The 24,198-nt window shown below is 31.6% G+C and overlaps 1 protein-coding gene across 2 annotated transcripts; it reads right to left on the reverse strand.

Moving 5' to 3' along the window:
• Positions 1 to 1,383: 1,383 nt before the first annotated feature.
• Positions 1,384 to 23,464, reverse strand: LOC115877109 (MAM and LDL-receptor class A domain-containing protein 1-like). 2 transcript variants are annotated; one of them, XM_030893202.1, is made up of 9 exons: positions 22,956 to 23,464; positions 13,673 to 13,828; positions 13,379 to 13,543; positions 12,268 to 12,441; positions 11,233 to 11,364; positions 7,873 to 8,015; positions 4,668 to 4,771; positions 3,901 to 4,076; positions 1,384 to 2,601 (listed from the first exon to the last, which is right to left on the reverse strand). In XM_030893202.1, the coding sequence occupies exons 3-9, from the start codon at positions 13,497 to 13,499 to the stop codon at positions 1,829 to 1,831; spliced, it is 1,623 nt and encodes a 540-aa protein (XP_030749062.1). In that variant the 5' UTR covers positions 13,500 to 13,543; positions 13,673 to 13,828; positions 22,956 to 23,464; the 3' UTR covers positions 1,384 to 1,828. The 2 variants fall into 2 exon arrangements, with proteins under 2 accessions (XP_030749062.1, XP_030749061.1); XM_030893201.1 differs by lacking the exon at positions 22,956 to 23,464 and adding an exon at positions 16,655 to 16,826.
• Between the last annotated feature and the right edge of the window lie 734 nt (positions 23,465 to 24,198).

Below are 24,198 nucleotides of genomic sequence, written 5' to 3' on the forward strand. Positions count from 1 at the left end.
AAATGAGATATCTTAAGTAATTAAAATTTTGTTTTATTTTGTTTAATTAAAATAATGTTTTTGTGATACTAAAGGGGTCGTAACTGATTAAAAAAAGAGTTAAAAAAAGAAAAAAGGTAATTATTAGAAAAACTGGAAATCGTTCGATTTTCACCAAAATTGGTATACACCCTATTTTGAGGTCGTAGATTACGAATCTGAACTTTTTTTCTGGCGGTCTCTTACCGTTTTTCAGAAAAAACGAAAAATTATTTTAACATCGAATTTTTCTTAATTTCTCATATTTTTAAGGTTTTCTAGCACATATTTTGTAAGGTATTCAATAAACAATGATGTTTTTGCTATTTTCTGTTACTTTTTTAACCAATTCTATGCATAATAATAGCATAATAGAAGAAAATTTGCTAAAATAAATTTGTAAACAATCAGAAAATGTTGGGTTATGTGTTTCTGGCATTTAAAGCAACGTTGCCAATGCTAAACCTAAATTATGCGTGTTTTTTTTCGCCCATTCTGGGATTACGAAAGGCGGTCGCCAGAAGAAACTGATCCTTCCCATAACTGCTATTTTACCAACGAGATCTGACTATTGATAACCACGAAGTTGCACGAAAGAGTTTTGATTGCATTGGTTACAACTTCCATGCGGAGGGTGTTAATCTTTTGTTGTTATATTTTATATTATATCAAAAAAAGATTAACCCCCTCCGCAAAGAAGTTGAAACCAATGCAATCAAAACTCTTTCGTGCAACTTCGTGGTTATCAATAGCCTTTATATAACTTCTTTGCGGAGGGGGTTAATTTTTTTTAATATAATATAACAACAAAAGATTGACACCCTCCGCATGGAAGTTGTAACCAATGCAATCAAAACTCTGTGTAACTTTGTGGATATAGGTAGGTATAATAGGTAATTTATTTAAAATCCCTAATCACCTGAAAAAATAGAAGATATGGCAACGTTGTAAATTTTCAAATTTCTAGATTAGGTCTAGAATATATTTGTCTCTCTCATTACATAGGAAAGAGAAAGAAGGATATATTAAATGTCAAACTTCCATCTGGTTTTATCTGGTCTCAATTTTCTTTAAGTTGTTAAGAAAAGTGTTTTTCAGTAAAATTTTGGACATTTTTCTATCCTCAATCAAGTGTGGCTTTTAGATAAACTATAATATAATGAAAATATAGTGAAATTATTACTTTATAGGGCCGAAATAAAGAAAAATTCAATGTTGAAATTATTTTCCGTTTTTCTGAAAAACGGTAAGAGACCGCCAAGAAAAAAGTTCAGATTCGTAATCTACGACCTGAAAATCGGACGATTTCCAGTTTTCCCAATAATTACCAGAAAAAAATAAATGCCGAAAAAAAAACGAAATTCGCTCAGTCAATAATATAGTATAGAATGTTCAGCCATCGTTCAACGTCAAGTCATATATTGTCAAGATCTCAATCACTTGCCAACCAGATGAAAAAGATTGGTGACGTCATTACGGCATTTCGTAAATTAGTGCATATTCTTTTTAGTAACTGTCATTCTCAATTGATTTGGGTTATTATTTTATTGACGGACATATAAATGTTAAAATTTCCTTTTAGTAATTGTCATTGTGATTTGATTTGGGTTTATAATTTTATGGACGGATTGTCAAATGTTCTAAACAATATGAACTGATCTCAGACACACCCTAAAACTCACAATTGGCATATAATGATGACGTAACGTTGGACGATGGCTGAACAGTCTTTAATTGTATTTTTTTGACATTTTATATTAAGAAACAAACATTAAAAAAATACGACAAAATTTACAATATATTATACACATCACAGATCCTCATAGTCTTTGTCCAATGAAAAATCGAGCACTTCGTCAGCCGTCAAAAACCTGACGTCACTCTGGCTGTCACCGTTGCCTGACGTCATTCGTCTCCTGTATCTGCTGGTTCTGTACTTTAGTACAGCCAATACGATGAGTATTGTGACAGAACTAACACCACATAGTACTGCTATAATGATAAAAATAAGTTTTGTGTGGGAATATTCGTCTTGTTTTTGACTGAAACCTGTTTTCAACTTGTCTAGGTTTTCTGGTGACTGATTTTCGTTCAAAACGGCTTCTTTAGCTACTTTTTCTACATATTTTTCCTTCTCATTTATAGGTATATTCTCATCTAGCGGTAAAGGAGTAGCATTGACGTCGCTTATGTTTTGTCTGATTGGTATAGTGCCTATATCATTCTCTGATAACTTTTTATCTGGCAGTACGACTTTTTTCGGTTTCGTAGTTGATTTGGTAGGTGCAAAATATTTTCGGTAAATGATCTGGCTTGTAGTAGGTTGAAGCAGTACTAAAGGTGGTATGGTTTCTTTTTCAAGAACAACTTTTGTGGTGTTCTTTGTTGTAGGTATTCTCGTTGTAGTTGAGGTAGTTTTGGTGTGTAATTGTACATATACGTTTGTTGTTTGATTTGATGTTAAAGAGACAGGCAGTTTGGTATCGTTTTTGATTACTGGTATTAAAGTGTTTAAAATATTTTGTTCTATTTCTGGTATTGCAGTATTGGTTGTGTTGGCTTCTATAATAGCTGTTGTAGAAACTAAAAATAAATAAATTTGTTAATACTTTTATTATCAAAGACAGAAAAACAGTCAACGCTGTAGTGGGTCTACTAACAGGGCTTTGTGAGCTGAATGAACATCTAAAGGTAATAGCAGAATAGTATTGACGGACGAAGGCATATGCAGTTTCTGTCAATTTGAAGAAGAATCGACAGAACACATTTTATGTCGGTACGACAGCCTGGCAAATGTGCGATTACAATAGGCAATGATAGGCCATTAACAGAGAGCTATATAGAAGGTGCAGTCTCCAAGTTGCTAGACTTTTTGCAAAGGATAGGACTGGAGAATGTAACCTAAGGGATCAGAAGAGGACCACAATAGATCTGGAAAGGCTGCAGTGGATCAGGGCATAGCAAAATTAGTTATCTAAAGGTGCATCCACATTGCTCGTGATCCTGCTCGCGCTCTTGCTTTTGATTGTGCTTGCGTTGCTTGCGCTTTCTGTTTGTCGTGTTTCTCAAGATCTTTCGACTCGCAAGCAACGGCGTCCACATTGTAATGTAGTGCTTGCATTCGTGCTGTTCGATGATACCACATGACACCGAAGTATTTTTAATAGCGGCTACTAGTACGATCATTATTGTAAAACGAAGGAGAAAAAGAGAAAAAAGGCGTTGTTGGATATCTAATAATTTCAAAAGTAGATCCCAGCACAGTGAAAGAAAACATCTACGCGAACAGACAGAATGTTTTTTAAATATTTTTTATCGCATGTCCGCTACTGATTTTGAAAGACATTAACTAAGTTGGCCCCCATATAGAAAGGAAAAATACAAATTTTAGGAAGTATATTCCGGTTAAAGAAAGAGTAAAATAAAGATTGGCCATAACATTAAGATTGTTTGCAACCAGAGACTCATATACCAGTTTGGGTTATTTATTCAAAGTTTCCAAGCAAAACATTTCAAAAATAATACCAGGCGTATGTATATTATTAATCCAAGAACAAAACACAAATATACGTTCAACTTATCTTAGATAGGAACTATCGGAAACAAGAAATAGCCATGTTATCTGATTGAGCTAAGTTAAGCAGCGTTAAAAGCGATCAACTCAGTAACCATCTATTCGAAATTGGTTAAAGAATGCCTAGAGAAGACGAACAAATTAGGCAAAGAAAATAAAGTCCTCCTACTCTGGGTGCCAACACACCAATGATCTAGAAGGTAATGAAAAATCAAACGATTTAATAAGATCCCAATGCGATTTACTTCCACACATGTAAATACCGACCCAAAAGTAACAAGTAACAGTTGCCAGCACGGTATACCTACCATCAAAACAGAAATCGACATAATCTGGACAGCATCTACTGCTTTCGCCACAAAATTCATCGCAATCGCAAGCTAAATATTGGGCTTTTTCTTCACTAGTTGCCTTGTTGCCACATCTATTCTCACAGGATTCTATGGGTTTTAATATTTCGGTGGTGGTCGAAATATTTTCTTCACTAGAAAAATAATTAGAAAATCAGTTTGTTATTCTTTTAACATAGGTACAAAAATTAAAATGAAAGGAAGGAAATTTGAGTTTAATCTATACGGTGTCTCATGTAATATTGCACACTATACAGAGGTATCCCACGTATAGAAGAGATAGTTAAAATTGTGATTTTTATTGCAATAAAACGCCACAATCACTAAATAGTCAGGATCGGCAACTTCTAGTCTCTACTCAATTATTGTGTTAGAGAGTTTTCCAATAACTTCATTTAATTACAATTTGTTTGTGTAATATTCATAGACAAAGTAATAATATAGATATAAAAAAAAAATATTTGTATATGAATTGTTTAAAAATGAAGTTTCAATTGGGTGACAAAATTGCGAATTTTATTCCACATTTCACAAAAGTCAAAGTAAAAAAAGTAGCCGTGGCAACATTGCAGCATTGAAGAATACAACGAATATTTTGACGATGTACAAGCCAACTTTTATTGATTTTTTACCGGCTCTGTGAAAATATGCGCACTTATTTAAGACTTTCCCTGTATAGTATTAAAAAAATACTATGAAAAACTAAAATCATTTAGAAAACTTACGTGGTTGTTGTGTATTCAGAATAAACACAATTTTCTATTATGTTTATGTCGTCTATAGCAATATCACTCACATATCCATTTCCCCTAGTACCTTCCATAATTATCTAAAATTTTATAAAAAAAAGACTGAAAAATAAATAAAAATTGCCCATATACACAGTGTCCCAATATTCCGTGACATAGAATGTTCAGCGTCACGTCATATTATTGTGGAATTATCTCAATCACTTGACAACCAGATGAAAGAAATTGGTGACGTCATTACGGCATTTCGTAAATTACTGCATATTCTTTTTAGTAATTGTCATTGTCAGTTGATTTGGGGTTATAATTTTATTGACGGACATCGATCAATGTCAAAATATGGTCAAAATTAAAAATCGATTGTTGCTGTCAAACAAAATTGATTTTTTCATAGATTTAATGAAAATGAACAAGAGCTCATTACTAGGCTTGTAAATTATTTTTCTCGAGAAAGAGACGCTGGTAGAACACTCTTGCCCATGGACGCCGTATATGAAGTAAGTACAAGCAAAGGTGTAATATTCCTATGTAAAATACAAATTGGTAGCGTCTTTAAATAATATAGCGAATTGCAGATGCTTTAGAAGTAAGAATTTCAACAGTCTAAAGGATTGGAACTAAAGGGATCGTAAATGATGGAGTTCAAGCAAAGTTCAAGAAAAAAATTAAAAATGCCGAAAAAAAATGCGGAACTCGCTCAATCAATAATATAGAAACGTACGTATGACCAGATCTCAGACACACCCTAAAACTCATATTTGACAAATAATGATGACGTAACGCTGAACGATGGCTGAACAGTCTTTACGTATTTTTAAAACCAAAATATTTCGGGTGCCTATATATACAGGGTTGTTCACCACATACGACGCGGACTATTGTAGCTAAACTATTAGATTTTTGCATATTGTATGTTTTGGGTTCGTTGAAGGACTATTAGAGCTACAATTTAAAAATATTTTTACAAGATACAGAGTGTCCCAAATAAAAAAAAATATCAAAGTTGTATTTTTTGAAATGGAACACCCTGTATATTATTACATTTTAGTTTCTACAATTAAAATAAAATAAAATTTGATTAAGGTTTACCGCATTTTAATCTTACCGTTTTGAAAATATTAAGTTTTTGTCAAAATACAGTAATAATTATAATGCTTTATTTCTCTAGGCGTATTTAAGTTTTTAAAACCAAATATTGTACTGAAGTATTTCAATTTACTAAATTTTGTGTTGCAATAATAAAAATTATACTACCTTATACAGAGTGTCTAAAAATTTATTTTATATAATAACTAGTTTTAAACAGCAATAACTTCTTTAATTCAAATGGAACACCCTGTATATTTTATGATAATCAGATGCACAATTTAATTGTCTATCAAATTATATTATATCATTTTTTATCTATGTCTTCAGGTTTTCTTAGAAAATGCATTTTCTTATAATTTAGACCTCAATTATCAATATACCCTTGGAATATTGACATTTTTTATTATTTTTAAAGATGTAACAAATTTTTCAAGGGTACAGATACTAATATTGTCGATATAGTTCGTTTATGTCATTAAAAAATAAAAAAAATGTTTAAATATTTGTAAAAAGGACCAATTAATATGATTCCAGTATTCAAACTACATTAATGGACTGCTTGCATTAATTAATAATAATTGATTGCTCCAAATACTAAAAACTGAATTATGTATGTGTATTAGACAGTGTGGTAAAAAAACACCTTAAAAATGATATTTTATTTTTTGACAAATGCTTATTTATAACAACAGAGACGTTCATTTTCATAACTTATTATTATATTGATTTCTGATTCAAATCCACATTTATTTAGAATAATTTATTAACGAACACAATTAAGTATGTAATTAATTAGTATTTGGGCGGAAATACTGGTGGTATATTTAATTAATGGTATACTCTTTTATAAAGATTTAAATAGTTTTCTTTTTGCATAAAAATGGGCTAGTAATATTATCGTTTTACTAAAAACGATAATATTACTAGTCTATACATCTTGTACATTTGTTGTTTTAAAAACAATCTAAAATGTCGATATTCCATGGGTACGTTGATAAATGAGGTATAAATTATAAGAAAATGCATTTTCTACGAAAACTTGACGGGTAAGTGGTATGGTGAAAAAGTGGTATAATACAATTTGATACATAATTAAATTGTGCATCTGATTCTCATAAAATATACAGGGTGTTCCATTTAAATTAAACAAGTTATTGCCGTTTAAAGCTAGTAATTATTTAAAATAATTTTTTAGACACTCTGTATAAGGTAGTATAATTTTTATTATTGCAACACAATAACTGATCAATAAATAATCTTCAGTAAATATTTAGTATTAAAAACTTTGATAGCCTCGGAGAAATAAAGCCTTAAAATTTATACTGCAATTTCACAAAATTGAAAATATTTCAAAAACGGTAAGGTTTAAGTGTAATAAACCTTAATCAAATTTACCTTTATTTTAATCGTAGAAACTAAAAATGCAATAATATACAGGGTGTTCCATTTAAAAAAATACAACTTTGATATTTTATATTTATTTGGGATACCCTGTATCTTGTAAAAATATTTTGAAATTGTAGCTCTGATAGTCCTTCAACGAATACAAAACTTACAATTTGTAAAAATCTAATCGTTTAGTTTTTTTTACTCCGTGTCGTATGTGGTGAACAACCCTGTATAGTTAGTTCTTCCAACAATACGTAGTAGTTCTATGTCCACAGAATATTGGAACACCCTGTATAGGAAACGAAAAATAATATTTAAAAGCAATAGAATATATCATTGAAATCATCCTCATTTTCAACACATTCATTCAACACCATACGATCGTAAAAAAATGATTTCAAAGACGGTTGGGAATAAGAATCGATGATAATTTTGACGAAGTCAAGCCCTAGACGTCATTTACTTCGCCCGTACTATTCTTTATATTTTAAGGGCACTTACTGAAGGTTGTAATTTATTTTTATATTGAGTAAAAATGATTTTTGAACGGTGTACCTAGTTTAAAATTCGAGAAAAATTTTTTTTTTGGAAATAGATTTGTATGTCTGGAAACGTTCTATCCTTTTCATCTTTCTTTAATTAGCGTTAATTTTTGACGTTTTATGTCATACACTCTTTTTTTTCGATCATACGGTATATGTACCTGATAATCTTCTGTCATATTTCCCAGTTCTATGAACGCTCTCAGCCAGACATCCCCATGGTTGCCAGTTTTCGTGAAAATAGCTTTATCTGGATCTACTGACCAAGGTTCGGACGTTTTTCTAAAATACGCTCTAAGTGTACCTTTAATTTTTATAAAAAAACAAACTAAGTATCAAAGAAATCACATTGAATAATTAGAGAAAATATGTACGGATCAATCAGCAATGGTTGAAATAGTTGGCAATATTGTGTTAGAGGATTTCGGACAGTGTTTTCTCCCTAAATTTAGGGGGAAAAATCTGTACAGGGTTTTTTTAGGGAGTAAAATTTTTTGGGGGTGTTTTTAGGGATAACATTTCAGTAGGGTTTTTTATCTCTACTGCTATTTATCAAAATTAATAGGAAAGTATAAATAAAACAAAATAATAATTTATTTATTTCATTTATGTTAGGCACCCGATTTTGAACATTTCATTGTTACCGCCATCGATATGCGCAGAGGCGAGTAAAAGACAAATAAACGGGAATCTTCCTTCGTTGTCACTCTTACTAAATTTAGTAAAGAACGAAAATATATTCTATATTCTACGCTCAAATACAGCAAATAAACGTTCAACCACTTAAAACACACTATTATACAGGGTTGTTCACCACATACGACACGGAGTATTGTAGCTAAACGATTAGATTTTTACAAATTGTAAGTTTTGGGTTCGTTGAAGGACTATTAGAGCTACAATTTAAAAATATTTTACAAGATACAGAGTGTCCCAAATAAGTAAAAAATATCATAGTTGTATTTTTTTTAATGGAACACCCTGTATATTATTCTATTTTTGGATTCTACGATTGAAATAAAGATAAATTTGATTAAGGTTTATCACACTTAAACCTTACCGTTTTTGAAATATTTTCAATTTTAAGAAATTGCAATAAAAATTTTAATGTTTCATTTCTCCAAGGGTATCAAAGTTTTTAATACTAAATATTTACTGAAGATTATTTATTGATCAGATATTGTGTTGCAATAATAAAAATTTTACTACCTTATACAGAGTGTCCAAAAATTTATATTAAATAATTACTAGCTTTAAACGGCAATAACGTGTTTAAGTTAAATGGAACACCCTGTATATTTTACGTGAATCATAGGCACAATTTAATTGTCTATCAAATTTTATTATACCATTTTTTACCTATCTCTGCAACTTTTCGTAGAAAATGCATTTTCTTATAATTTAAGCCTTATTTATCACTATACCCATGGAATATTGACATTTCAGATTTATATTTTAAGCAACATTGCACAAAATATCGGTGGTAAATATTGCAAGCCTACTGGTATACCAAAAAAAAATATTTAAATCTTTATAAAAGAGTATACGAATTAAATATACCACCATTATTTCCGACCAAAAATTAGTTAATTACATACTTTTAAATTGTTTTAATTAATAAAGTATTCTAAATAAATGTGGATTTGGCTCAGAAATCAATATAACAATAAATTATGAAAATAAACGTCTCTGCTTTTATAAATCAGCATTCGTCAAAAAATGAAATAAAATTTATAATGCGTTACTTTTTACCACACTGTCTAATACACACACAAAATTCAGTTTTTTAGTATTTGGAGCAATTATTATTAATCAACATAAACAGTCAATTAATGTAGTCTGAATACTGGGATCATATTAATTGGTCCTTTTTAACAAAAATATTTAAACAGTTTTTTTTTATTTTTTTTATGAAATAAGCGAGCTATATCGACAATATTAGTATCTGTACTCTTAGAAAATTTGTTACATCTTTAAAAATAATCTAAAATGTCAATATTCCATGGGTATAGTGATAAATGAGGTGTAAATTATAAGAAAATGTATTTTCTACGAAAACTTGAAGAGATAGGTAAAAAATGGTATAATATATTTTGATAGACAATTACATTGTGCATCTGATTCACGCAAAATATATAGGGTGTTCCATTTAAATTAAACACGCTATTGCCGTTTAAAGCTAGTAATTATTTAATATACATTTTTGGACACTCTGTATAAAGGTAGTAAATTTTTATTATTGCAACACAATATCTGGTCAATAAATAATCTTCAGTAAATATTTAGTATTAAAAACTTTGATACCCTTGGAGAAATGAAGCCTTAAAATTTTTACTGCAATTTCATAAAATTCAAAATATTTCAAAAACGGTAAGGTTTAAGTATGATGAACCTTAATCAAATTAACCTTTATTTTAACGGTAGAATCTAAAAATAGAATAATATACAGGGAGTTCCATTTAAAAAAATACAACTATAATATTTTTTACTTAGTTGGGACACTCTGTATCTTGTAAAAATATTTTTAAATTGTAGCTCTAATAATCCTTCAACGAACCCAAAACTTACAATTTGTAAAAATCTAATCGTTTAGCTACAATACGCCGTGTCGTATGTGGTGAACAACCCTGTATACCTGTTTGTTTAATAATATTTATTTATTTTTTTATATTTTTTGGGGGTTTTTAGGGGATAATTTTTTTTTAGTTTTTTAGTGATATTTTGGGGGGTTTTGAAGTGAGCATTTTAGATTTTTATGGAGGTAAATTTTTGAGAGTTGGGAACACTGATTTCGGAAACCAACTTAAATCACCTGGTCACCTGGAATGGGAAACTTCCAGCGGTCTAAGATACTCGAAGAAATGCCTCAAAACTTACGACCGAGAAAAATCAAAGATTTTCCTTGATTGAAGTAAGAACAATCTTCGGATTGTCACGGGTTTGTTAACAGGACATTGCCTCCGCAATGAACGCCTCAGTAGATTGAAACGAAGAAACAACGGCGAATGCAAATTCTGTGGGGAAAATGGGGAAACACCAGAACACCTCATCAGTAGCTTACTTCGGGTTTTTCTTATTACCGATTCTGAACCGTCCTAGAACTGTGATACGCATGCGCAGAAGGACACACGGAGAAATTATTTTATTAGCGCATGCGCGGCAGAGTTCTAGGACAGTTCAGAATCGGTAATAATAAGAACCCGAACAAAGCCAGTGAGTGCGCCGAGACGACAATCGTTCGTGCCATAAACTTTGGTACGGCTAATATCGGAGATGGAGAACCTCTGTGAAACCGTCTCAGATACTGGCTTTTGTCAAAACCCTGAGACTGTATATGATGAGTTACAACTCAAGAAAGGGGAATGCAATAGATCTGTAAGGTCGCGGAGATGTGAAAAAACTAGCAAATTATGTTAATTCATTGACGTCAATTTTTCTTATTTCTATTGCCAACCAAACAAGCGAAATCACTACACCAAGCCAGCCAACTCTTTCAACCATTGTTGGTCGCTCCTTATTACCTATAGTTCGGCCGTGCATATGGTACCAAAATTCCAAGCACCCTATAGTATTGGTTTTCGGAAATATTGGTGAAATTAAACGGGCTGTATCGTTTACTCTTCGCGATGATGTTTCCAAATACATGTAGTAACCTAGGAAAAAATATTTAATTATCTACAATCTATATACTATACCAGATGCGTCTCAAAAGTGGCTCATCTTTATAACTTATATTTTTCCAGATAAAAAACGAGATTTGGTATATTAGTATATGACATAAACTAAGACTGAATGATGTATTCAATTGTCTTCGGTCTCTTCCTGTTTCACCGGAAATGACTACAACTTTTGTATTTTAAATGGCACCCTCGGTATATTTTTACTTTATTCGATAGAAAAGGACATTCTGAATAGAATGACATATCATATGTCAACTTTTGATGTTTTTGCTTAAAAAAATCGTACTTTAAAATGTCAATTTAGAGTGCCATGCATGGCTGTGTTTGATACCAATTTTTAATCAAAGAGCCTTGGAAAAATAGACTTGATCTTCGAATGTTTTTCGTGTCTCGTCCTGGCCGGTTAAAAGATGCACAAATCGTATTTTTAATCCTATCTCAATGTTTTCAAATGGAACAAGGATGGCTTATTATTGGCATATTTGGAAAAAGCATTTTTAGGAATAATTTGATACCACACACTTAGTATTTAGAGTCAAATTGTCTTTATGAACCGCATGTTACAATTTCAAATAAACCATATGCGAAAATGTCAAAAGTTGACGTATTATATGTTATTCTATTCAGAGTGTTATTTTCTATAGAATAAAGTAAAAAAATACCGAGGGTGTTATTTAAAAATCAAAAGTTGTAGTGATTTCCGGTGAAACAGGAAGTGACAAAAAAAATTGAATGCGTCAATCAATCCTAATTTATGTCATATACTAACATACCAAATCTCGTTTTTTTATCTGAAAAAATAAAAAAGTTATAAGGGTGAGCCACTTTTGAGACGCACCCGGTATACTAGCTATAGTTTGTTTTTTGTAACTTTACCGTTAGACCGGAAGCCTTTGGTGTGGTCATGGCTGGGTCCAGTTGGCATAGAGTAGCCTGTTGGAGTCTTGTATTGCCCTCGTGTCCAGTCCATATCATGGTTCAAGTCGTGGTTCCAGTAGCATATGTCTGACTTTTCGAAATCACAGAACAAAGGTGCTTTTTCGTTGGAAGCTAAAAAATTAATATATTTGTACAGGGTGTCCCATTTTCGTGTGGTTTATGGGGTTTCTCGTTTATGGAACTAATGATACTACATATAGATTTGTACGAGCCCTCTTAGTTCCTAAAATACAGGACAAATTTGAAATTGATGCATTTTTCGACACACCTCGTATCTCGGTTATCATATAAGATATCGAAAAGGTAAAAACTGTTTCCTGTAGAGTTTTCTACGTAGAATCCTGTGGTGCAACTCGTATTTCGTTGGAAGCTGTATTTTTCGAAATATGACACAAACTTATGTTTTTTTAATGGAACACCCTGTATATTTTATTTGCCGCGTTATAAACTTTCGAAAAATATCTACACTTATTTTCATAAATAAGGTAAACAATGTATATTATTTAACTTTTTAGTCTGTACTGTTTAAAGGTTTTTAAAAGTGCATACTTAATAAGCTAAGTTATTTTTGTATTTTGGCTTAAAATTATTTTATACGTAAGTATATACGGGGTAAGTCTTAAATAAGTGCAAATATTTTTAGGGTGGTATATTTCGACACCAGGAACACGTCTATGAGACTTATTCGCAAAAAAAAGATGTTAAAATCGTGCTTTTTCTTTTAAATATTCCTATGTATATCTTAGAAAACTTTTTAGAACTGCCTATTCACTGCAAATTTAAATCTCTGATATTCTATTATTTCATTATAATCTCTAATCTCTGGTTACGGCATGGATACGGCACGAAAAGGATACAAATACAGAAAAAATCCGGTGATACAATTTTTTTAAAAATAAATCAATTTTTTTTAATTCCATACTTGAAAAACTCGGTTATTTTCGACTTATTTAAAAAACACTAAAAAGAAAATATGTTTCTTTTATCGAGATCTACCAGCCCTGAAAATATTTGCAGTTATTTAAGACTCGCCCTGTATTATGTTTACCTATACAAGCTGGCATATGGTTGTCCCATGTTTTTCCATCACAATATAACGTTTTTGGTCCAGTCATTGAGTATCCTGGCTGACAGTAGAAGTTTAAAGCTCCTGGAATTGGAGCCAACATCACGCTATTGACAGGTATTTTACCCGGTTTTGGACAACTTGAACCTAAGAGAAAAGAGAAAGATAGTCAATGAATATATTACCGTTGATAAGACGATATAAGCTTATATTAATTCAATAAGAAATAAAAAAATAGGCTGTCAGTTTACTAATATCTGAGTTATCTATACTTACCGACACATTTTGGGAGTGTTATGTCCCACACTCCATTCCTACAATAAGCTGTCCTTTCGCCAACAAGAGTATAACTAGGGGCACAAATAAATTTTGCCCATCGTCCTCTTTGTTTTAGTCTTGCCCTGCCGTTTTTGATCTCAGGATCGCGACACGCTGAAATTGAATATTTCGTTTAAAAATGTAGCTCCTCTAGGAGAGAAAATACCATATTATCGAAAAAAACGGCGTCCAGTTGGCTTGGAAATCGATGACATTTCCCATATAATCTATACTAATATATAAAATCCGACATACTGATTAATCGCGATCGTGCTCAAACCACTCAACGTAAGCTCAATTTTGGCATGCAGGTTGATTCTAGGGTGTAGAGGTTCGATAAGAAGGGATTTTTTGAAATTCCAGTTCCAGGAGGGTGAAACCACCCCTCAAATATTACAATATATTTTATTTAAAAAACGGTCAAGTTTCCGAAAAAACACTTAAATACGTATATTTTATTTTGTTTTTTTACATATTTTAATATTTTTTAAAAATGTATATAGGGTGATTCGAAAAATCTGGTCATTGATTAATCACGATCCTGCTCAAAGCGCTTGACTGATGAAAAGCTGACTTTTGGAAAACAGATTGACTTTAGGGTGTAGAGGTTCGATAAGAAGGGATTTTTTGAAACTCGAATTCTAAGGGGGTGAAACCAATGGTGAAACTATCCCTCAAATATTAAAATATTTTTTATTTAAAAACCTGTGAGTTTTTCGGAAAAACTCTTAAACACGTATATTTTATTTTGTTGTTTTACATATTTTAAGATTTTTTATAAATTTATACAGGCTGTTTCATAAAATATGACCATTGAGTAATCACGATTCTGCTTAAACTGCTTGACGTTTAAAGCTGATTTTTGATAAACGGATTGACTGTGGGGTGTAGAGGTTCGATAAGAAGGGGTTTCTCGAATCTCAAATTCCAAGAGGGTGAAAACGCCCCTCAAATATTTATTACAATATTTGTTGTTTAAAAAACGGTTAGTCTTTCGGGAAAACGCTTGGACAAGCATAATTTATTTGGTTTTTTTTTACATATTTTGAATTTTTTTAAAAAATCATACAGGGTGTTCCAAAAAGTTGGGTAATTTCTGAACCACGATTCTGCTTAAACTGCTTGACGTAAAAAGCTTATTTTTGGCAAACGGATTTTTCGAAAGTCAAATTCCAACGAGATGAAACTACCCCTCAAATATTACGAAGTTATATAATAATATCGCCATATTGTTTTTACTAATGCTGACATAAATGTGTGAAAATTTTATCCAGTTTGTATGTTAATGGAAATTCTTGCTTTGCTTTATCATCACCATTACAAATGATCAATTCGATGCGAACGAAGTCGCTGGTACACGCTAGTTTTACGTATATAATGACAGCGATCTTTTTTTTATAGCCATCGCTGACGCCGTTTTTTTTTCGATCATATCGTATTATCCCATCAAAAACATGAGAAAGAACTTATAGAGTGCATATACGTAAAGTATGTATGTACTAGATCCTATTTAGGGAAAATATTTTAACTTCTACAGAATGGCTCAAGAAAGTGTGAACGGATCGGGAGTATTATTTTTAAATGGAACACCCTGTACATTATTGTATCTGTAGCTTCCTTATAATTACTTTACGTAGTCCTAAGTTATTATTAAAATTGTCTTTGAAGTGGAATTTCTTTACGCGCACTGGGAGTTAAAATTCAAAGCACACATGAGCTAGCGAGACGGCAAAAAAAACAAAGATTTAAATAGTTCTTTTTTTGTAAACAAATGGGCTTGCAATATTATTATTTTAACTACTTGTACATTTTGTACATATTTTGCTTTAAAAAAATCTAAAATGTCAATATTCCATGGGTATAGTGATAAATGAGATCTAAATTATAAGAAAATGCATTTTCTACAAAAACTTGAAGAGATAGATAAAAATAGTAAAACACAATTTGATAGATAATTAAATTGTGCATCTGATTCACGTAAAATATACAGGATCTTCCATTTAAATTAAACAAGTTATTGCCGTTTAAAGCTAGAAATTATTTAATATAAATTTTTGGGCACTCTGTATAAGGTAGTATAATTTTTATTATTGCAACACAATATCTGATCAATAAATAATCTGCAGTAAATATTTAGTATTAAAAACTTTGATACCCTTGGAGAAATGAAGCCTTAAATTTTTTGAAAATTGAAAATATTTCAAAAACGGTAGGGTTAATTAAGTTTACCTTTATTTCAATCATAGAATCTAAAAATAGAATAATATACAGGGTGTTCCATTTAAAAGAAAATACAACTATAATATTTTTTACTTATTTGGGACACTCTGTATTTTGTAAAATGATTTTTAAACTGTAGCTCTAATAGTCCTTCAACGAACCCAAAACTTACAATTTGTAAAAATCTAATCGTTTGGCTACAATACTCTGTGTTGTATGTGGTGAACAACCCTGTAGAGGGCCATTTAACAAAAAAAAACAAAGAAAAATGATTTAATATTTTAGAAAGTTTGGCGTAGAATTTTGTACACCCTTGTATAATTTAAGATTACGATATTTATAACAATGTTAAGTATAGAACAACTATAGTAAATACCTAGTATATTTTTGATTTCAAGACATTTCTTGTTTTTCTAATATTTTTTTAAAGTCTGTTTTTTTATTAATATCTCATCTAAAACTAGCAGAACATATTTGATAATATCTTAGAATTATGCAAAGTGATGGAAAAGGAAGCAAAAAATGCAATAATATACAGGGTATTCCATTTTAAAAAAAATATCCAGATCCCCTCACAATTTTTTGATGAAAAATGCAACCTAGTACATACTTTAAGGTTTGCAATTTGCGAACAAAATTCCTAAGTGTTTTAATATAGGAGCTACAGATGCCTAACGCGCTGTTGCAAGCACGACCCTGTATATAAGATTTGACACTTACGCATCCTACTAATGAATATACTATCTGCAACATCAACAAATGGCATTATCACTAAAAAAATCGCACTAAACACTCTCATATTACTCAATTTTATAAAATCACTTTAAAAAATTCTTTTCGTTCACTATAAATTAACTGTTAACGGTCATTCTAAGACTGAAACTGAAATTATCTACAAAATTTTTATCCATTTTCAGCGGAAGCCTGCACTGCTGTGAGCAAGATAGAAGAGGAAGTCATAATCTCTTCAAAATATTTTTTTCTTTATCACAAGCCTTGCTGGTTTCTATTTTTGCCAATTACAAATAACCAAACACATAATCAAGATATTATTATTCCTTGTGTTGTAAACGAATAAATCTATAAGTGCGTTTTAGATATTCGTGTTTTTTTATATACCTACAGGGTGTCCTAGAAATAAGTGCAAGTATTTTAACTGGGAGAATAGTTCAACCCCAGCAACACGACTATGAATTTTTTTCGCGAAAAAAAAATTTTGAAAATTCGGAATTTTTTGAAAATTTTTTTGAAATTTGTTTTAGTTAAGAAACATAATTTCTTGATAATATAGCAACATAGATAGTAGATTAAATTTACAAGAAAGAAAATCCAGAAAAGATCCAGTGGTTCTCAAAATTTTAGCTATTTTTTTTGCTAAAATTTTTTATTTGAAAAATGATAAAGAGAAAATATGTTTCTTTTATCGAGATCTAACAGCACTGAAAATAAGCACATAAGAAACACCCAGTAATATAATGTCATACGTAATTTATTTTGGGAAACTAAACCATGGTTTTCGGGAGAGTTAGGCAACCTAAAGGGTATTTGTGGGCTAATGTTGGTCATGAAACTTCGTAGTTATGGAGAAAAAAGGCTAATAATTGTAACATACATCATATTTCTTTGGAGCAATTTGGAGCATTTTGTATTGGCTTACATAAAATGTGATTTTAGATTAAGCAGTTCCTAATTACATCAAGGTCTTTATTGATTTTTTTTATGGTACCAGGGAAGTTAAAACTAGAATTACCATGAGGAGAAACAGTTGAAAACATTGTACTTTCTCAGAGTACCATCAGTTTTTAACTAATTTATCACCAACGTTAAACGCACTAATTTTATTTAATCAAAATTTAATCAAAATATTTTAGCTTCAGCTAATAATTTTATAAGCTCGAACATTTCTTATCAGGGATTAATAATGGACCCGTTTTCATTCAAAAATCTTCACGATTCTGAAAATATGGTCTATTAGGAACTATACGAGTGAAATTATAATTAAAAAAAAATACTTTTGATATTTTGATTTTCTGCCGCTTTTGGGAACTTCTGCATCACTTTGCGCCGCCCGGTGCGGTCCGACCCCTCCGCCCCCGCCTTGCTACGCCACTGGATCTCGTTGTAAAACAATGATGTGCAAAAAACCTCCGATCTAGATATTGTGGTTCTCTAGAAACTTCTAATGCACGCTCAGCCTGGGACACCCTGTATACCGGCCCCAGAAACACGCCTGTGAGGTTTTTTACGAAAAAAAATTGTTGAAAATTTTATATTTTTCTTGACATTTTCCAGGAAATTTTAAAAAACTTTTTAGTGCCACTCGTTTATTCACCGGAGTCGTCGAATAAGCTGAAAAACCTCTTGAAAAAAACTTAATGCCCGACTATCGCCAGCGGTTCTCAAAATGTTGCCAAAGTTCAATAACTTCTTTCCTTTGACCAGATCTACCACCCCTTAAAATACTGGCACTTATTTCTGGGACACCCTGTATGTATCAGAGCTGCAACAAGTCAGTTTGAAAATTACTTAAATCTAAGTCTTAAGTCATTTCTAAAATCAAAATGATTTCAATTTTAAGTCTTTAAAGACTTTCTTTCTTTTCCCGGATAAACGGGAATTTTAAGAAAGCTGGTTCTTTAATATATCTTTTGCTATGCTCTCCTGACCAAAGTGGCTGCCGGTAGACTACTACTGCGATTTCTCATTTATGAGTGGAGATACAATGATGCGATTTTCACATTACTTTGCTACTTTTTTATGAAACTAAATATGCTACACATATACAGTGTGACCCACTCAAGACCGGGCACCCTCCATAAAATCTGTGTTTATAGTCCGATTTTGATGATTTTTTTTTCAAATATAAAGTTTCAAAAAATGTACTTTAGGGCTCAATGTCATGTTATTTCACAAAAAACAAGGCCTGCTTAATAAAGTTTTTGTGGTGAAAAATTTGCAAAATCATATTAGCGATTTTTTTTCAAAAAATTTGAGTACACCCCTACATTCGGCATCCCCCAAAACAGTTCTGTACCAAATTTCGTTTAAAATTATTAATTATTAATAATTTTGCAGTTAAATTAAATAATTCCCTATTTTTGCCAATTTAACGATGAGTTATCACGTAACCCTTGAAAAAACAATCGACGACAACGAGTTTTATTACAAACAATGATAAAAATACTACAAGCAACAACACAATAGAATAATAAGTTAAACATATTCAAATAATTCTGAGTTAGCTTCTACCAGCCCCCTCCATTCAGTTCAATGCATTTGTCGCATCTTTTTTAGATTAACAGTTACATTCCTAAGCTGCTGTGGTGTAATATTTGCAGAAGCCTCTGTAATTCTAATACGCCGTAATTCATCTACAGATTGAGGTCTAGACTTGTAAACTTGTTGCTTTAAGAAACCCCAAAGAAAGAAATCAAGGGGTGTTAGGTCCGGGGATCTCGGTGGCCACTCAATTAGCGGGCTATTTCGACCTATCCACTTATTTTCAAAATTTTCATTTAACCATTCCCTGACAACTGCCGCGTTATGCACAGGTGATCCGTCCAATTGAAATTTTAAATTCAAACGGGTTTGGCATGGTAAATTATGTATTGCATCCCAAAAGTCATTAATCAGAAAATTCAAAAACGTTGGACTATTCAAATTTCTCTCAAAAAAATATGGACCAATGATTCTATCATCAAGTATGCCACACCACACATTTAATTTCTGAGAATACTGTCTTCTTGTATTGATCACCCATTCAGGGTTTTCGACTGCCCAGAATCGCGAATTTTGAGAGGATACTACTCCGTTTGTACTAAATGTTGCCTCATCACTAAATAAAATTTCTTTTAAGAAATTTCTATTATTTAAATACTCTGCTTGAGCCCATAAGCAGAATTCAATCGTCTAACATCATCTCCGTTTTCCAAAGTGTGTAAAATCTTTGGTTTAAAGGGTTTAACTTTATTAGTTCGCAAACATCTCCTAATATTTTCCCTTGGTATATCCAAATCAACACTGGCGCCTCTAATGCTTGCACGAGGATTGTTACGAAAATATTCTAATATTTCCTCATTCCGCCTATTTATTCAATGTTCCGGCCTTCTGTTTTTTAGTAAGTATTTTGACACACAACCAGTTTCATTAAAAACTCTATTTATTCGTTGAACCGTGCTTCTACTTACTGCAGGTCTGTCGGGATGTCTGTTGTTAAATTCTCTGGCAGCTTCTCCTGCTTGAAGATAGTTATCACCCACTAAACGAATCATTTCAATTTTATCCCTAATATTTAATTGTTCCATAATGCAAATAATATTTCTTGATACAACACTTTTCTGCGTGCTATTAAATTAATATTCAATTCTACGCTGCAAGAATTGACAGCTAATAAAACCCATTGTTGTGGATTGTTTTTTTCAAGGGTTACGTTATAACTCATCGTTAAATTGGCAAAAATAGGGAATTATTTAATTTAACTGCAGAATTATTAATAATTAATATTTTTAAACGAAATTTGGTACAGAACTGTTTTGAGGGATGCCGAATGTAGGGGTGTACTCAAATTTTTTGAAAAAAAATCGCTAATATGATTTTGCAAATTTTTCACCACAAAAACTTTATTAAGTAGGCCTTGTTTTTTGTGAAATAACATGACATTGAGCCCTAAAGTACATTTTTTGAAACTTTATATTTGAAAAAAAAATCATCAAAATCGGACTATAAACACAGATTTTATGGAGGGTGCCCGGTCTTGAGTGGGTCACACTGTATATAGGTTTGTCCTACCCTCCTTAGTTTCTGAAATACAGGGAGAATTTGTGATGCGCAGTAGTGAACAGATGCTGAATACAGATATGATGCGCAGCAGGGAACGCAACATCCACCGGCAGCCAGACGGTCCGCACTCTGTTCAGGAGAGCATAGCAAAAGAACCAGGATTCTTAAAAGTCTCTCGAAAATGTTGCCAGCTTTTAGACTATAAGTAAAACAGCGAAATCGTTATGACATGCAAATATAAAATGACACCAATCACAAGCAAATCGTATATCAGATGAACGGAGGCATGAAAATGCAATAAATTTAAAAACGGCGTAATTTTCTAACCAATCGAAGTCTTTAAACTCAACCAATAAAATTAATATCGTATCATCGTACCTATCGTCGGAGAACGGATGTATCAAAATCAAACTTTAAGTCGATAAAATGACTTAAATCAAAATAATTACATGATAATTAACGTTAAGTCAAGACAGAGTAATTCAATTTAAGTTAAGTACCTACTAACATTTCAACACTGACAAAATTCCTTCGGTATTCTGCCTCATCAGGAATATATTTAGCCCTAGTGAGTCATCTCCGTGGCAATCCTCCTTTAATCCAGTTGATATCTCTTCTCTTCATCATGTTTATACTATGTACCCGGTATATACCCAGGTATGTTTATTTTCCAAGTGTGTCTAATGGAGAAAATAACACTCACCACATAAACGTTTTTGTTTAGTTTGTTACACCATAAACGTTTTGGTTTTAGTTTCTCGATACAGTATACTGCTTCTTCTAAGTTCTTTCGGTACCTATTCTGCCACAGAAACACGTTTAATCCTAGTGGGCAGATATTCATATACAGGTTGTTAATTTGTTTATTACTCGCGGCAAGAGCTTTATGGTTGAAATATGGCAACCTCGGCCCGCTCGTCGAGAGAAGACGCGACGCGACGCGACGGGACGAGTCGGCAGCTTTAGCTTTAGTACTTATTTGGAATGTAGGCAGTGTTGCCATTCTGTTCCCCAATAAGTAACCGTCCAGTTAACAATCTGTATATCTATACTAATATATAAAATCCTTAAGTGACTGACCTACTGATTAATCACGATACTGCTCAAACGACTCAACGTGAGAAGCTCAATTTTGGCATACAGGTTGATTCTAGGGTGTAGAGGTTCGATAAGAAGGGATATTTCGAAATTCCAGTTCCAAGGGGGTGAAACCACCCTTCAAATATTACAATATTTCTTATTTAAAAAACGGTCAAGTTTCCGAAAAACGCTTAAACACGTATATTTTATTTTGTTTTTTTACATAAATATTTTAAGATTTTTTAAAAATGTATACAGGGGGTTTCGAAAAATCTGATCATTGATTAGTCACGATTCTGCTTAAAGTGCTTGACGTAAAAAGCTGATTTTTGGAAAACGGATTGACTTTAGGGTGTAGAGGTTCGATAAGAAGGGATTTTTTGAAACTCGAATTCTAAGGGGGTGAAACCACCCATCAAATATTAGAATATTTTTTATTTAAGAACCGGTGAGTTTTTCGGTTTTTGTTGTTTTACATATTTTAAGATTTTTTAAAAATTTATACAGGGTGTTTCAGAAAATATGACCATTGAGTAATCACGATTCTGCTTAAACTGCTTGACGTTTAAAGCTGATTTTCGGCAAACGGATTGACTGTGGGGTGTAGAGGTTCAATAAGGAGGGGTTTCTCGAATCTCAAATTCCAAGAGGGTGAAAACGCCCCTCAAATATTACAATATTTGTTATTTAAAAAACGGTTAGTCTTTCGGGAAAACGCTTGGACACGCATAATTTATTTTGTTTTTTTACATATTTTGAATTTTTTTAAAAAATCATACAGGGTGTTCCAAAAAGTTGGGTAATGGATTAACCACGATTCTGCTTAAACTGCTTGTCGTAAAAAGCTTATTTTTGGCAAAGGGATTTTTCTAAGGAGATGAAATGGGGTGAAAATGATTTTTATCTTTCATACTTAGTAACTGCCAAAATATAATAATCTCGCCATATTGTTTTTTTTTCTCATGCTGACATAAATGTGAGAAAATGTTATCCAGTATGTTAATGGAAATTCTTGCTTTGCTTTATCATCACCATTACAAATAATTAATTCGACGCGAACGAAGTCGCGGGTACACGCTAGTTTTATAATAAGTAGGGATGTGTTGTGTACTAATCCAGGGTAGTTTAAAAAAGTATGTAAAGTAAAGAAAAATAAACTTACGTTTTTTCTCCAGAAGCAGCACACTTTAAATCATCTTGACTTTTTATACTGTGATACTCTTTATACCGTAATATGAACAATTATATACATTTTAATAATCTTAATTCTAAATAAGTATTTTTAAATAGATATATGTACATTATATTAATTACTAACTTTAAAGAAATATTGTGTTGTATATTTGACGACTTATTATAAAAGAAATTTAAATAGAAAATTGTTTAAATACATTTCTATGTTCAATTTAATTAAGAAATAACAAAAATAAAACAATTTGGAAAATCAATTAATGAATCTCCTAGCGAATCAAAACATTTCTTCGTATATTTAAACCTTACCTCAGAATATACCGTATGATCTAAAAAACAGGCGCCAAAGACGGCTAGGATAGGCAATCCCTATACGTCATTTACTAATAATTGACATAACACCTAAAACTAATTCAACTACTTTCTTAAGGCCAACTGGCAATAAGCGCCATTAAAAATAATGAAGAGTACGGGTCAAGTAATGAAGTCTATAGGGCTTGACCTCGCCAAAATTTTTATCAATTGTCATTCCCCAGCCGTCTTTGACGCCGTTTTTTTTTCGATCGTATGATATCTACGAGTACTTATTTTCTTTTATTTCAAATGTCATACAATTTTGAATAGCAAAACCTAGAGATTTGAATTTCGATATCGGAATTAAAGTGACTTTTTTTAGAAATTTAAAATGTTTATTAACACTAGATGGTTTGGAAAAGAATGTGGTTATTGTTAACAGCGTTTTTTCGGAAAAAATGTAGGTAATGATTAAATTTTTTGACTAGAAAGTTTGATATATTCTTTCAAACCTGAAAAAAAAATAAATTCCTCTATAAATGGTGATATAGGTTCATTAGTTGTGATATGAAAGAAATGTTTTGAATAAAATTAGGATTTGAATTTTGCGCTAACTGAATCCAATCATCGTCGCAAGAATCGATGGTCAAAGCTCTATGCTCAATTTCAAAGAGTTTTTTCTCAATCATTACTATTTCTGAGTTCTCAAGCTGAATCTGATCACTGATATTCTTGGTTACAGTTGTTTTTTTGATGTTAGTTAAGTTAAATTTTGTATCAAAAATAACATGAGGATTGGAGAAGTTCTTAAAAGCAACAATTTGTAAAATATTAACTAAATTAGAAGGATCCATTAATCGAGAAAATAAATATTTACCAATACAAAATACAACACAGAGAAGTAGTTTTAACAACACAAT

The sequence above is a fragment of the Sitophilus oryzae genome, unplaced genomic scaffold, assembly GCF_002938485.1.
Source record: "Sitophilus oryzae breed Bouriz unplaced genomic scaffold, Soryzae_2.0 scaffold_1442_pilon_pilon, whole genome shotgun sequence".
NCBI lineage: Eukaryota > Metazoa > Arthropoda > Insecta > Coleoptera > Curculionidae > Sitophilus > Sitophilus oryzae.

Coding starts and splice junctions, on each gene's coding strand:
- LOC115877109 (XM_030893201.1), bottom strand. CDS start 16,733: ATGAGAGTGTTTAGTGCGATTTTTTTAGTGATAATGCCATTTGTTGAT. Junction 11,365..12,267: donor CAAAGGCTTCCGGTCTAACG/GTAAAGTTACAA, acceptor ATTTTTTCCTAG/GTTACTACATGTATTTGGAA. Junction 2,602..3,900: donor TGTCGATTTCTGTTTTGATG/GTAGGTATACCG, acceptor ATTTATTTTTAG/TTTCTACAACAGCTATTATA.